Raw genomic sequence first — 14,974 nt, forward strand, 5'->3', positions numbered from 1 at the left:
GTGGATGATTAGCAGACCTTTTGTCGTTTGAAGCTGAGCAACAGCATGTAAGTAAACGACATGTCACATGAGAGATTGCGCGAGTCATAGTCGCAAGAGAGGTGAGAATAAGAGATTATAAATGAAGGTCGCCTTATCAAAAAACGGCATGTCGCAACCTTATATGGTAATTTTGACTGTCATCTCTTAATTTGAGATTTGTTTTTATTTATACCCATTCCTGAGTTGCCACGTATTTTTACTGGGCTAAATAATTTGAAATTTTAATGTGCTGTATTGTTTAAATTTGTACTCACTCCTTTATTAGCGAGTCAAATATTTCCCTTCTCCAATAAATAATAAAATACACTCTTAATTTCAAAAAAAATTAGACTCGATTTTTTTTTTTTATCTAAAACTGATTTAGAATGAATCTATAACTTAGAAGTTCATTGCATTGTATATTACAGTTTATCCAGATGAAGATACAACAGGACATTCGTCAACAAATTGTACAGGAGCTGAAAATAAACCAAGCCTCCCAATGTTCTCATGCTGTTTTTTGCCGCCACTCATTCTATCACAATGGAGCTTTTGCTCTTGTTTTAGAATACATGGACAGTGGATCCCTGGCAGATGTGATTAGACAAGTAAAAACAATTCTTGAACCTTGTTGTGTGTAAGAAGGTCTATGAGCTTCTTTCTTGAGAATCTACAAAGAAAAGAAATCCTTGTAGTTGTTAGATAGCTGAAAATTATGTACCTATTCCATGTTCTACTGGGTCTTGAGTACCTACACCATTAGTGACATGTCACGCATAGGGGGAAGTGAAGATCACAGATTTTGGTGTGAGTGCAATGCTTGCTATTTCTATGGGTCAAAGGGACACATTTTATGTACGCTGTAGATATGATGCATATTTTTATTAGTAATGGATTCTCTCCCTCTTATAGCCAGAATCAATCAGTAGGAACACTTGTGATTACAGCAGTGATATTTGGGGTTTAGAGTTGGTAGTACTTGAGTGCGCTATAGGGCATTTTCCTTTCATGCAATCTGAAGATCAGCAAAACTGACCAAGCTTGTATGAGCTTTGGGAAGCCATCGTGGAGAGACCACCTCCATCTGCTCCACCAGATCAATTCTTCCGAGTTCTGTTCATTTGTATCATCCTGGTAATAACTTGAACAAATTCATTTCACTTCTCATTATGTTTCTAAGCGCATATTGACATTGTTTCTCTGTCTTAAATAATCTTGGACTAGTTCTTTTTGTGGCTTCTGTTTACTTCCACAATTTCATTTCTAAAGTTTGCAGACATTCTCTAGCTTAAATTAATGGATTGTAGTTGGCTCATCACCTAGAGAATTTGAGTAGGTTTTCTAGTTCAAATGGCTTAAACTGATAACTCTATAACTTAGCACAGAAAAGAACACTTAGTTTTCTCATATTAAAAGAACACTTAATTTTCTCATATTATCCTGTTTTGTCCTGAAAGTCCTTAATTACATTCACTAATAACGTTCTTGACTCTGTGTTTTCAATGGTATTTGCAGTATACAGAAGAGTCCTCGAGACAAGGCATCATCTTTGGACCTTTTGGTCATAGTAACGCAGTAATAGCATATACCAAAGCCAGAATTATGATTGGCAACTCTTTTATGTTTCAGAATCACCCTTTCATCAAAAAATGGGAAGAAAAAGTCATTGATCTTGGTATTCTAGCTAGTAGTCAGGTTGGAACCTTCTGTGAACTACCCCAGATAGATTGCTTTGTAATCCAATTTCAGGCCAAGATATTTTGTCTTGTAATGTTTATGTTGAACCCGAGACAAGTTGGCTTGCCTTGCAATGCTATATCTCTGAGTATAAAATGTTTCACATCAGATCTTGGCTATTAATCAAATATTACAGAAATTACCATGTACAACTGAAACAAATGATTTATTATATAGATCTTGCCTTGATATTCAAAGAGATTATATCTAATTCCGAGACAGCTGAAATGATAGAACTACTAAAATTGATTATATCCATCACCAAACAGCCAGCCCATTTTACACCTCCAATATAGCAATCTGGCAGGCCCTGAGGAGATGCAACTTGTGATTTTAAGAGATGCCTACTTGTGACTGAGAACCTAAAACTTCTGACACTTGAATTGTATGCGGTGTCTACTTCTAACCACAACTGCATCATGCTTGAGGCCACAATATTGATTTTGATGCCAAATCACGTGTCATTTCAAGTGTTGGTGCCCAAACCAATTGCCATATTTTTCTGGCTATAGCTAGCCAAGTTTTTCTAATAATAATAATTATATTCAAATCCAATTCCAAATACCAACAATGAATTACAGTTTATGAGACTGATCTACATCCTTAAAATTTAGAAGGGAAAAGTTATGTAATTTTATATAATTGGCTAATGATATCATCGATACGAAGTGTATGAGGAATAAACCACTGAGATATAACTTACCCTTAAAAATTAGATTGTAAAGGAAGGGTGTCTAGAGATTCATCAAGCTTATTCGAATCATGTGAGGAACAAGATTTCTAAGTAAAACTCACATCTAAAAAACAACTTATAAGAAAATGATATCTAAAGACTTAATTAAGCTTTTATTAAATTTATCCTTACGCAGAATAAGATCGTAACATTATTAGTTAGTTCTTCAGAAAGGGAAAGAACCAATAAATTTTTTTTTAGTTAAAATTATTAATTTTAAAATTATAAGGCATTGAATTGAAATTTTAATAAGACCTAACTATAAAAGAAAATGTCATGAGCAAAATTATCATCAAACACGTGTATAGGAGGGATGGGATGATGTGGGACAGAATTAGGGATGGCAACAGGTAGGATACCTGCGACAATCACCCTACTCGAATTCGAATCTAATTAATATTATGAAAATCCGAACTCGTCCCAAATTCGTTTAAAATTTATTCTCAACTACTCGAATCTATCCCAAACCTGATTATTATTACCTAAAAAAAATTGAATCCGTTTAATTTTATATATTTTAATTAATATTTTATATAAAAAAATATTTTAATTAACAATTTATATTTTAAAATTTTAATAATTTCATAAAATCTTTAAATTCTATTTTGTATAAAATAAAAAAATATAAAAATTTATAAATATTATTATAAAAATATATATATTTTATATTTAATTAAATATTTTTATAAATATATTTTAATAATAACAAATATTCAATATATAAAATTTAAATTTATTATAAATATTATTTTTAAATTTAAATTTATTTAAATTCAATTATATAATACCCAAACTCATCAAAGATTCAACGAGAATGAGTACTCACAAAATTTGACTTCTGACATTCCTACACAGGATGCAGAAATAATGGGCGAAAGGTGAAACTTGGTTGGAGGAAGGTGCAATGGGTCCTAGTGTCAGGACTCTGTGGGTATTAATGATATAAAAAAAGAGGGTCCAGTCCTGTCTGTGGGCACTGGATAACAAATTATGTAACGCATATGAAAAAACAAACCCAAAAGAATGGTGAACGCCTACCTGCTGCAGTAGCGTGTGGTTCACCACTACACCTCTCTTCATTGCCTTCCAACTCAACCTCCTTTTCCTTGTACCTTATCTTACCAACCAAAGCCAAATGAAAATTTTTAGTTAATTCTTTGATATTTCAATTTAATTTTGATTTAATTTTCAGTTTATATCTTAATTTTTGATATATATATATATATAATCATTTTAATTAAATTAAAATTTATGTAATTTTATATATATATTGAATTGTATTTATTAAATTATTAGGTATAAAATATATTTAAATTATTTTTTATTATCTTAATTATATTATATTATTATAGAATAACTTTTAATTATCAACTTTAATATTTGTTCAAGATTTGCAATAGTTGTTTCAAAATATTAGGTTATAATGCTTATAATTTTTAATTTTGAATAAATTACAATTTAATTGATTCAAGTCATTTATAATTATAAATTCTGAAGAAAAATTAAAGAGAATAGGAAATTATATAATTTGGCAAACAAGGATTAGTGGGAAATTAATTATCTAATTCCACCAAACCTTGTTTTCTAAACTTATCATTAAGATTTTGGCCAATTTCTTTTTTTACTGTATTATTTCAGGTTTTTTCACATACCATTTAAGTCAGGTTTGTGAGGATGATCTGATAATCAGATTAAACAGATAATAAATATAAAATTTTTTAAAAATATTTTAATAAAAAAATTTTATTGTGAAAAAAAAAGATTTTGGTAAATCAAGATTCTTTCTTGACATAAAACTTCGACTATTAGGGTTCCTAGAAATCTGAAAAACATTTAAATTTGTCACTGCTTTAAGAGGCAAAGTAGCTAAAGACAGTGACCTAAGTTTCTCCCACAAAAGAAAGGATGGTGACTCAGACTTGGATGTCTTCAAATTTAGACCTTATCCACTTCCTTGTACTATGGGAAAGCTATGAAATATACACCATTAGTAGATGATGATGATGATGACAAATCATAGGATAAAGAAATATATATTAAAAAAATTAACAATTAAAAAAAAAAAAGGGAATACCCTTCAATTCAATGCTACCCTTTCCAACTTTTCTGCTATAAAATAATATTTGCTATTATCTGTATATTTTCATCAACTAGGTATCAGGCAAAGCATAGCATGTTCATATATATATGCTTTCTCTGAAGAGACCACAACATCATCTTTATTATTCTTCTGTCGTTAACTTCTCTCTTGCTTGTTGCTGGTGATCATCAAAATGGCAGAAGCAGCAGCAAATCAAATTTTTTGGATATGACTCTGCAGAAGATAAACCCTAATAAAGAAGAGCAAGATCCCTTCTGGGAAGCCATGGAAGGTGGTGATGGTGCTTCTCAGTATGAATCAACATCAGCTGAATCCTCCATGGAAGATTCAACAAACTCAGCTGATTCTTCCTCTTCAATAGATTTAGTTGAAGATGCATCTTCTTCAACATCATCTTCATCATCATCATCAACATTGATATCACATACAAATGGACCTCTATATGAATTATCAGAGCTCATGGCCCAACTTCCCATCAGGTAAGTATAAATGGTTATAGAAAAGGTAGGATTCTTTTATTAATCTAATAATGAATTTAACTATTGCAGTAGAGGTCTTTCAAAGTTTTATCAAGGGAAGTCTCAGTCTTACACATCTCTAGCAAGTGTGAAGAGCTTAGAAGATCTTGCAAAGAAAGTGACTACTGTGACTCCATACAGATCTAAAATAAAGTCATGCAAGAGCTATGCTGGGGCTTTAGATGTTCAAAAGTGTTACAGTCCAAAGGCTACCATATCAAAAAGGGGTTCAAGTTCAAGAGGATCTCTTTTATCTTCTTTAGGTAAGAGAGGTTCTTTAGCGGGCGATTGCTAGGGCCTTTCCTCCATTGCAATGCTACTGATGACGATGAACAAAAACCGTAAGTATATGACAACTTGCAGAATTTATATTGCAAGAGCTAGTCTTTTTGAATTGTACATGTGATCAATGAAATCAAGACTTTACTTAATTACAATACAGAAATTAAGCATAATTATTTTCAAGTATTTTGTAGTCTAAGATGGAAATCCAAGCGAGTTCAATTGGCCAAGCTATAATATGCATGAAGGATCGATCATCATCTGCCTTGAAATATATCAACTTAATTAATTATTATCAATCTGCCATCTTCCAATAATATTCAGAGAACTTTATCACTTATTTGATGATTAGCCTATTATCCATATATGCATTAATTTAAGTTGCTGATATGGAAATATTATTTAAAAAATTTCATCATTTAGATATGTTAATATGTTATGCATTTTCTTTTTTACCCTTGAAATTACCTTGTCATTGTAACCATCATTGCTCTTTGCTCTTATAAAATAACTCTGTTCTTTGGAGAATTGACATAGACATCACAAGATCCACCTTGAAATAACTTTTTTTTTTCCTGATCTTTTAAAAAATATCTCATTTAGCCGTCTTCTTTTGTCCTTTTTAATTTCCTTTACGTCTAACCGGTAAGAAAAAAAAAATTTTTTTCTTTTTAAATGGCTTTTTGGTTTGAACTTTGAAATGCATATATACAATCAACGGAAAGCATCGGAAAGGTGAGTTTATGAAGGTTATCAAAAAAAAATACCGATTAGGTTTTTTCATTGGGAGATTTATGGAGCCTCTTTTTGTTTTTGCCCTAATCTTTGATTTGTTTCATCAAATTTACCATCTTTAGAGATAGAATCTGGTTAAATGTAATTGGCAATACTAATTAGAATATGTTGGATGAGCATGTGAGAACAATTCTAGCTTTTAGTCATAACAATAGTATTAATCAGAAGCATATTTCCAAAGCCAAATCGCAAGTTACCCAAGCAAAGTGAATGTCGCCTGTAAACAAAGTTAGGCAAACGATAATGTACCTTGCAGCTGGTAGGTTAACTGATAAAATTTAAAAAGATAATATATATATATATATATATATATATATATATTTTTTTTTTTTTTTTTTTTTTTATTCTCCAAAGTTAGGGTAGAAGGCTTCTCTAGAATATCACATCAAAATCGCAGTCAACGTTCAATCTGTCTCTTTTTTCTAGAGAGCTCTGTGGATTACGGTTTGAAGTGGAAAGAATGTAGAGCGAAATGCGTATGGCATGAAATGCAAATATAACTCTACATCACAATATTAAGGAAATCATATAGGAAACCTAACTACTTTTTCTTTTGTTTGAATTGCCGGAAAAAAAAAAAAAAAAAGAAAAAGCTCTTTGGGTATAAGAGTCATTGCCCCTAAACTCACGATCCGCTGTTAAATGGTTTCGTTGTCCCTGATTTAACCCAGTCAGGGAGACCTACCACCCATGGTAAGAATCTTTCCAACAAAATTGCCAACAAATTACATGATCTTTATACTATTTTCATGGTGTCTTGAGAAAAATACAGACAAAACCCTTGATCTTGCTTTTGTATTGTCATATCTTGTAAACAGGTACAATTCCAAGAAGGAAAAAGCATTTCCTCATGACCACGGCTGTTGCTTCACACAGCAAAAGTCTGCTTGTTTCCTCGGCTGACCCAACAACCTGCTCAATTTTCCAATATTACAACATTAGCTCTTGGGTTTGTAAACATCCTAGTCTGTCTATTGTCAGTTCACCGAAGAAAAATAAATAGGAAGGAAAACTTCCAAGTCATTACATATTGCATACTGTACACCAACTGGCCAGTTCACATAAAATATTTTGAAGACTATGATGCCGCATGAGCTAGTTAGCTGTTTTGCCACGTGATGGGCAAGTCAACATTCTATCATTAGCATAATATTTTAGCATTGTTGGACCATACCTGGCAATTGGAATAAAATTTGGTGAAGTATTCAGATAAATTATAGAGATATTCACACAACACATTTGGCAGGAGATTGGTGCAAGCCTCCTCAACGGTCTGAAAAGTGAGCACAAACACATTCATCATAACTTGCAAAGCTCTATAACTTTAAAATGCAAGTAAGCCAAGGTCAAGAAGCAAAACGAAGTGAGATTCTTTAAAACATTTCTTACCTCAGCAAACTGTAGTAAATGAAGCCCTAGTGCACGCTCATCAGGATGACCCAATGCCAAAACCCCCGTCTATATTACAAAAATAGACGAGAAAAAAAAATTAACAATATCAAAATTTTACTACTAGAGATGTTAACTGCCATTACTTTGGACAACATTCAAGTCCTTAAAATCCACAAACATTAAAAAGCAGATGCCCTGATACCTCAATACTAGGTTTAGAAGGGGCAAAAAAAGGATACAACTGATATTAAGTGGACTAAGAAATTGAACTGCATCTATCAGAAGAAATGTCATAGATGTGTCATATTTGCTAGAGGTTTTACATGGAATTACAGTCATAAAGATATAGAGTCGGAGAAGGATATTACAAGCAGAAAAAACTAGCAAGCAGCATGTCAATTGAAAATTCTCACTATCATGGTCAAGCCACTATCATCCAAGTATACAAGGATTATTACCGCATTTAAATTCTAATTGAAATTAAGTCCTGTGAAATAAATAATTGTCTCCAAGTGATATTAATGCAGTCAAGTCAGAAAAAGAAAACTTTTTTGGTGGGTCATATGAACTGTGCAACATGAATTTCAATGATAGCTGCAGCTTCAACTACGAAGATAACTTACTTTCTTCAGTTCCTCTATGTCTTTACCAGATTTCTTGATGATTGAACAGATCCGAGCATGTGCATATAACAAATAAACAGCAGTATTTCCCTGTTCAAAAGTTTTTAAACATAAGAAAGCAATTGCAGCACTGGTAAGAGTGGTGGTACTCATTAGCAACCATGAAAGGGAGAAGAAACTGGATGAGAACCTTACAACATCTAGTCAATAGCACAATCGGCAAATAAAAACTTATGCATGAGGATGGTAAAACATAAGAACTAGAAGTTAATTCTCATGAACAAGTTTAGCTTCTAGAAATTCAGGTAATCTACACTCTACCAAGCAGCAACTCGGATATCTACATTTACCTTATCATTAAGCATCTGATCATAGTTGAATGTGTAATTCGTCAATCTGTTGTTCTTCAAGTCAGCATACCTGAGAAACAGATCAATAATGTAAGTGTATCAAAAAGTAGAGATCACAGATAAATAAAGAAACATGTTTATATCCATAAGCAATGTTGTAAACAGAAATAAGTATGTAGTAGCCCTCAAGCAGCATAAACAATGAGTTTTACTCATGGAATCAGAGGTCAGATAATGCAGCAATGGGACAAACATATCACTGCCATTTTCACCTTATTCTCAGATTTGGCAACTTCAGGTTTTTCTTGTGTAGGAATGTCATCCAACAGTCCAACATACAATGGAAGTTTTTATAACCTTTGATAGGTCCAGTTGTAAAAGATTGAGGATTAAAAAAATTTAAGCGCAAGACTTCAACTATTATTTATTAGTATTCTGGAAACAGGAGATGAAAGTCATTTCATCTTATTGCAATTTAATTAGATAATTTAAGTGCAGTCTTCTATCATTCTATGAAGTCTTAAGGATTCAAGTTTTCTTCATAGTTAAGGAATTATCCAAATCCTAAACCATGATATGGCAAAGAAGAGAATGCAAGTACCTACTCACTTTAGTTATCGTTATGAGTCTGTATGTGCTCTCCTAATTATCCACCCTGTAAGAGTCATTCAATAAACCATAAAAAAAAAGGCATTAAAAATATCTCCCCATCATGGTCTCAACAGGGCAACGATACCTGAGAACAACTTAGGAAGTTCCACACTTCAGTTTTTTTTGCTTGCAATGGTAGCCCCAACAACTCAAACCCACAACTTAGAGGCCACAACCTTAAGGCTTCTCTTGCACCAAAGAATGCCCCTATGCTACAAAAAAACCTTTAAATTTTAAACCCAAAACCACCAAAAAATTTCCTACATGTTAATTCAAGCTTCACCTCTTTGCCAATGCCAACAAACTTCATTATTTCTCAAACAAACTTTGCGCTGCAAACATGAAACTATTTCGTTAGCTCAAAACCATCAAATCCCTAATTTTTTTCACTCCCTAGGCCACCACAAGCAAATGTTAGCAAAGTACTCAATCCTAGAACAAAAGACATCACCAAATGGATTGGTGATGATAATGAATACAACAATTTAATCAGATAAAATGAAAGTTCATATTAACATAGATAGCTTACTTGATAGCGCCATAACCAATGGCCTCAGCAGTCTGCTCAAGCTCCTCTTCAGTCCACTCTTCGGTCTTACCTGTGCAGGATATAAGAGTAATATTTATGTGCTCTAGTAGTTGAAAGCCTATGAGGAAACAATCAAATCATGAAGCAAGTAAACCAGATTCTACTTATTTTACAAATATAAGGATGATAAAGATGTAAGGCAAATAATTAGCTATTAATAGATAACTATAGATCATTAAGTTATTATACCACGCTCAACAAGTGCTGCTTTGCTACGAGTCTTTGCTTCATCTAGTAAATCAACCAACCGAACCACTTCAGTGGCCCGAGTTCTAAAGCGCTTGCCATCATCTCCAAGAACAAGGCCAAATCCAACATGGCTAGCTTTTGGAAACATTCTATCTCCAGCAGGAAGCCAACCCGCACGTTTGGCAGCCTGAGTTAGAAAACCACATGATTGTCAGACCTTCAATTGAAAATTAAGTATAGCACTAACCCATGAATTTAAAGCATAGAATGTATGGATATAAATAGCATGTTGGGCATATTCACATAAAAAAATACTACCATATGGGTAATAAAAAGTAAAGCTTAGAAACTTAACAAGTGCAAAATCATGCATAATGCATCACTCAAGATAGGGCAACAGATACTTTGAATACCATATCAAAGTGCTGCTGCTGGCCAACATCAGTAACATATATAATCCGCTCAGCTTTCTCTTCATTAAGGCGATACCTATACATGTCAAGCAACATGCAACATTTTCAATTTTCACCCTCAAACGTAACCTTTTTCTTCCTTAACAACGCACCAACATATGCAGAAAAACACATGCCATCAAATGAGCATTAACAAACTCTGTAGGTGCTAATAGTCTTAAACCCCAAAAAAAAAAAAAAAAAAAAAAAAAAGGTTAAAAGTCTCCAAATATATGCACCAGCAATATTTTCTTAAAACAAAGAGGCCAAGATTGGTAAATAGTTCTGGAGGTTCTTTGAAGTTTGAACTATCATCACAGTAAATGAAAAATTGAGGGAAAAAAAATCATAATAATCTTATATTTTAGACTAGATGGAATCTAAAAACCTATTAAGCAAACTAAGTCCAATTATGCAGAAAGAACAGACTTTAAAATTTTTCCACACAAAAACACAAATCACATGATAACAAGTATACAAACCAGGGAATGAACGAATGCATAAAAGGGGGTATTTTGGATAATAATATCAATTCATCTAAAGCTCCAGATTTTATTCAAAGTGGGAAACTAAACTCACCAAAGGGCAGTTAGATCAGTTGAAGCGTAGTTGTAACCACCATCACTCTTCACAACAATAAGAGGTATATTAATTCCTTCAATAAAGATTACACGAGCGCCTTCACTTTCTTGAACCAATCCTTGATTGCTCAATGCCTCTATAACCCCAGGAAAGAATGGATTGTAAAAGCTTTCTCCCTGCAAACAAGGAATATTATAAAGACATTCATGTGAATTTGCTTTTCATTTTTTGGTTATTAATTATGTCATTAAAACAAATAAGAGATTGTTGTAGCTTGATGGATTTAATATGGTAAATGAACCCAGTTACCCTGTCACACTTGGTTACTGGAAATGCCCCACCAAAAAAAGAGAAAAGAACATGCAACTTAAAATCATTCTCATCACTTAACCATCATTAATCATTCAGATATAACTTCACTAGAGACCCTCTCAATCCACTCCAGTAAAACATCCATGCAAAATGTCAGCTTCTTATAAGCATAACCAATAAATTAAAGAAGGAAGAAACATTAGCAAATGGGATGTATTGCATCAAACTTGATAAAAGAATTTAGCATCAAGAAAGAAAAGCAGGTTGCTAATTCTATAACCAATCCGAGCCACATCTTATTTGGAGAATTTCACATGCAGCTTCGTAAAACAGTTTTTATGTTGGTATTCATAATTAATAGAAAAAGATGAATATCTACCTTTTCCTCGAGATGAACTCCAAGGCATTGATAGACCTTATCAAACTCCTTCCTGCTAATGTCACAGATCTTCACCCATGCTTGCCGGTACTTGGGCTCTCCACCCTATATAAAAAAAGAACTTCATCTTCAATACCCTCCTTAAAATGTTTAATAACTCGTATATTACCACTTTATCATGATATTGCATGACAGATCAATCGACAAGTCCTTCAAGTCAAAAGCTAAAAAATTAACCTTAAGGCGAACAACTGCTTTCTGTGCCCTCTCCTTGAAAGCAGATTCAGCATCAAACCTCTGTTTTGATGCCTTATAGAATGCCTGCATAATGCATTACTCGAGTTAGAATCACACAAAGCATGTGTAAGATAATGTATCACTGCCTCTATCCCATTTTCTGAAAATCCCACATCATTCAATGCCCAAGAACCAAATATTCAATCTACCAAAAAAGAAAAAGAAAAAAGAAAAAAAAGAAGCCCATATTGACTTCAATTTGTCTCTAATCCAATCCAAGTGATTATAGCTTAGACATTCTATCTCAATTATGATATTGCCAAAGACACTTGATTTGATACAAAGGAAAGGATGTAACCAAACTTCTCATTGTCTCATGTTGGTGCACATTTGAGACAAGACAAGCTGCTCTTGCCCTATTCCAACCTTGATTTTTGAACACTCAAGAAGCAGCACACAAGTTGTTGCATTCTTTGGACAAAATCACACAATTTATTCCAAACAACCACATAGGCATCATGTTTAATTTTTCATTTTTAGATTTGAAAATAAAATATTAAAAATTTGAAAGTCAGACATTAGATATTGAAATAAAATTGTAAAAAAAATCACCTAACAGAAAATTAAAAAAAAAATAATGTCAAACAAATATTTTATTTTTCATGTGTACATATGGTAAAAGAAAACACCTAGTTCGTAATATTAATGCATAATGGTACTTGCTGCTAATATTTTTAAAACTAAAACACGAAATTTCCACTTCAACATTTTAATTTTCACAATCTGAAAAATTAAACAAGCTTCCACTCACCTGTAAATCTCCGATGGCTCTTTCATTAACATCTTCAAAATTTGGGAACTTTTCGAAGAGGAATTCAATCAACATACCAAACTGCAAATCAAATTAAAACATTCTTTATAACAGGCCTAATCATGTCATGTCTTTGATAAATCATATGTACAAAATTCTCTATAGCCATTTAGAACTGTTTGATAGAAGATAAACGTAAATCATGCAGAAGTCTACAAAAAGCAAGAGATGTGGAACAAAGGTGAACAAAAAAAAATTAAGATCTCATAAAATATGGGCAGTGATTATGCAAGAAATAAACATTCGCAGAAAGCACAGTACCTGTGTCCCCCAATCACCAACATGATTTCGTCGAAGCACATCAACCTTCGAAAATTCAAGCATTCGGGCTAGTGTGTCACCAATAATAGTAGACCTTAAATGGCCAACATGCATTTCTTTTGCAATATTAGGTGAGGAAAAGTCAACTACAGCCCTTTTGACCGAAATCTTGGGTGCCCAAGTATCAATACCAGCAACTAGCATCTTTTGAATTTTCTGATGTCACAGCAATCTAACATATGGAATCTTGCACAGATCTCCTAAGAGCAACACTAAAATCATGATGAAGTAAAAAAAAAAGTCCATGCTAAAAGATTTTAAAGAAAAATATAATAAGCACACAAGGAGTTCATAAGATAAAAAGAAACAGAAAATAGGCAAACACCTCAGCCAACCAGCTCTTTGACAAAACAATATTAACAAAACCAGGTCCTGCCACAGAGCAAGATTCTATCATTTCAGAAGGAGGAAGATTCCTCATTACAGCCTGCCAAAAGAAACATCAAAGATAAAAGAAATGCTTTTAACCGATTACTCAATGCCATCAACCAGGGTAAAAAGAAAGGAAGAAGAAAGAAAGGAAGAAGAAAGAAAATGAAGGAAGCTAATTCATGCATGATCAAGTGAGTTCTAACATAAAAATTATCCATACCTGTCCAACTGCTGGAGGGCCCTTAAATTCACTATTTTTTCCCTTTATTTTAGACCAAAGGCTCATGGCATAATTACTGCACCAATGAAATAGTTACAATTTCAGCACAACATTAACAATAAACAGGAATTTAGAATTAAATAAAGTCCTACTACTGCCATAAGAGAAAAATACCCCACATATAAATAGGTTCAGCCGATGCATTACCATTGGTAGTCACCGAATTTGGCAGTGCAGGCAGCAACCAAAGGCTCAACATCGGGCTCACTAGGGACAGTCTCTCTAAGAGATGCTTCAAACAATTTTGCTAATTGTTTCTTTAAATTACCACAGTTCTCCTCATTCGTCTTTACCACAAATGTTCAAATATTAGCACTTAAAAAAAATGATTCTTTAATCGCATTTGTATAAAAATCACAAAATGCATACTAAAAACTACTTAAATAAACTCACATTCGCCATGGTCGATATCGACTGTGTCTTTGTAGCTAAAGCAAGTCTTTTAGATGTCGCTCTGAACAAGTCTGTCTAGTTTCAGAGGAAAAGGATAGCATAAAAACCAAAAATAAATAAAATTCCTAGAATAAACTAAACTCTAGTAAATTTTGCACTATTACAAAATTGACCTGCTATTAACACAAAATCTAATCCTGAACCAGCAAAAGAACAGGAACCTGAGGTAGCAGGAGACGAAACTGAGAGAAATGTTAAGTAACTTACCAGAGGTGGAGACAGCAGAGTGGTGGAAATGAGAGAGACGATTGAAGGAGAGGAAAGGAGAAGGAGATACCGGCGCGAGCAGAATGGTAAAGGAGGACCCTATCATGCTTTTTTTTCTCTTTTATATTGTCTTTGTCCTCCTGACAAACCCTCGCTGTTTCAGCTCTCAGGTGCTCCCGCCGGACCGGTTATGGGCTTTAGCAAATTAGGATTTTTTTTTTTTTTTTAAGGCGTGTCAAGATTCGGCGCTTATATATTTTTTTAATATAAATATTTAATATTTATAATGTATTTGCTGATCAAAATGAGATAAATAAGTTATAATGAAGTAATAATCTAATTAATATATATATATATATATGAAAAATAAGCTTTCAAAAATTTCTTGCAAGAATTAACTATAAGACTTTTTAAAAAATCACCATATGGTATTTTAAAAATTAAATTAATATAATTTAAAAAATAATAAATATAAATATGCTAATTAATTTATTTCAAATTTTAAAAATTAAATGATATGTATTTTT

General features: G+C 32.8%; 2 protein-coding genes and 1 pseudogene across 2 annotated transcripts; 2 read left to right on the forward strand and 1 right to left on the reverse strand.

Annotated features, from left to right (window-relative positions):
* Positions 1-148: 148 nt before the first annotated feature.
* On the forward strand, positions 149-1,747 carry LOC110655058 (mitogen-activated protein kinase kinase 6-like; annotated as a pseudogene).
* Positions 1,748-4,530: 2,783 nt separating this feature from the next.
* Positions 4,531-5,578, forward strand: LOC110655083 (protein OXIDATIVE STRESS 3). The gene is made up of 2 exons (XM_021811257.2): positions 4,531-5,071; positions 5,141-5,578. Exons 1-2 carry the CDS (start codon positions 4,800-4,802, stop codon positions 5,403-5,405), a joined length of 537 nt encoding a protein of 178 aa, XP_021666949.2. The 5' UTR covers positions 4,531-4,799; the 3' UTR covers positions 5,406-5,578.
* A 1,323-nt stretch (positions 5,579-6,901) lies between these two features.
* LOC110656480 (arginine--tRNA ligase, cytoplasmic-like) lies at positions 6,902-14,691 on the reverse strand. The gene is made up of 18 exons (XM_058129696.1): positions 14,448-14,691; positions 14,181-14,251; positions 13,935-14,074; positions 13,728-13,803; positions 13,461-13,562; positions 13,076-13,291; positions 12,755-12,835; positions 11,944-12,027; positions 11,707-11,811; positions 11,013-11,191; positions 10,386-10,470; positions 9,982-10,168; positions 9,733-9,802; positions 8,553-8,622; positions 8,203-8,292; positions 7,577-7,645; positions 7,362-7,460; positions 6,902-7,099 (listed from the first exon to the last, which is right to left on the reverse strand). Exons 1-18 carry the CDS (start codon positions 14,551-14,553, stop codon positions 6,989-6,991), a joined length of 1,941 nt encoding a protein of 646 aa, XP_057985679.1. The 5' UTR covers positions 14,554-14,691; the 3' UTR covers positions 6,902-6,988.
* Between the last annotated feature and the right edge of the window lie 283 nt (positions 14,692-14,974).

Source organism: Hevea brasiliensis, chromosome 11, assembly GCF_030052815.1.
Source record: "Hevea brasiliensis isolate MT/VB/25A 57/8 chromosome 11, ASM3005281v1, whole genome shotgun sequence".
Taxonomy (NCBI): domain Eukaryota; kingdom Viridiplantae; phylum Streptophyta; class Magnoliopsida; order Malpighiales; family Euphorbiaceae; genus Hevea; species Hevea brasiliensis.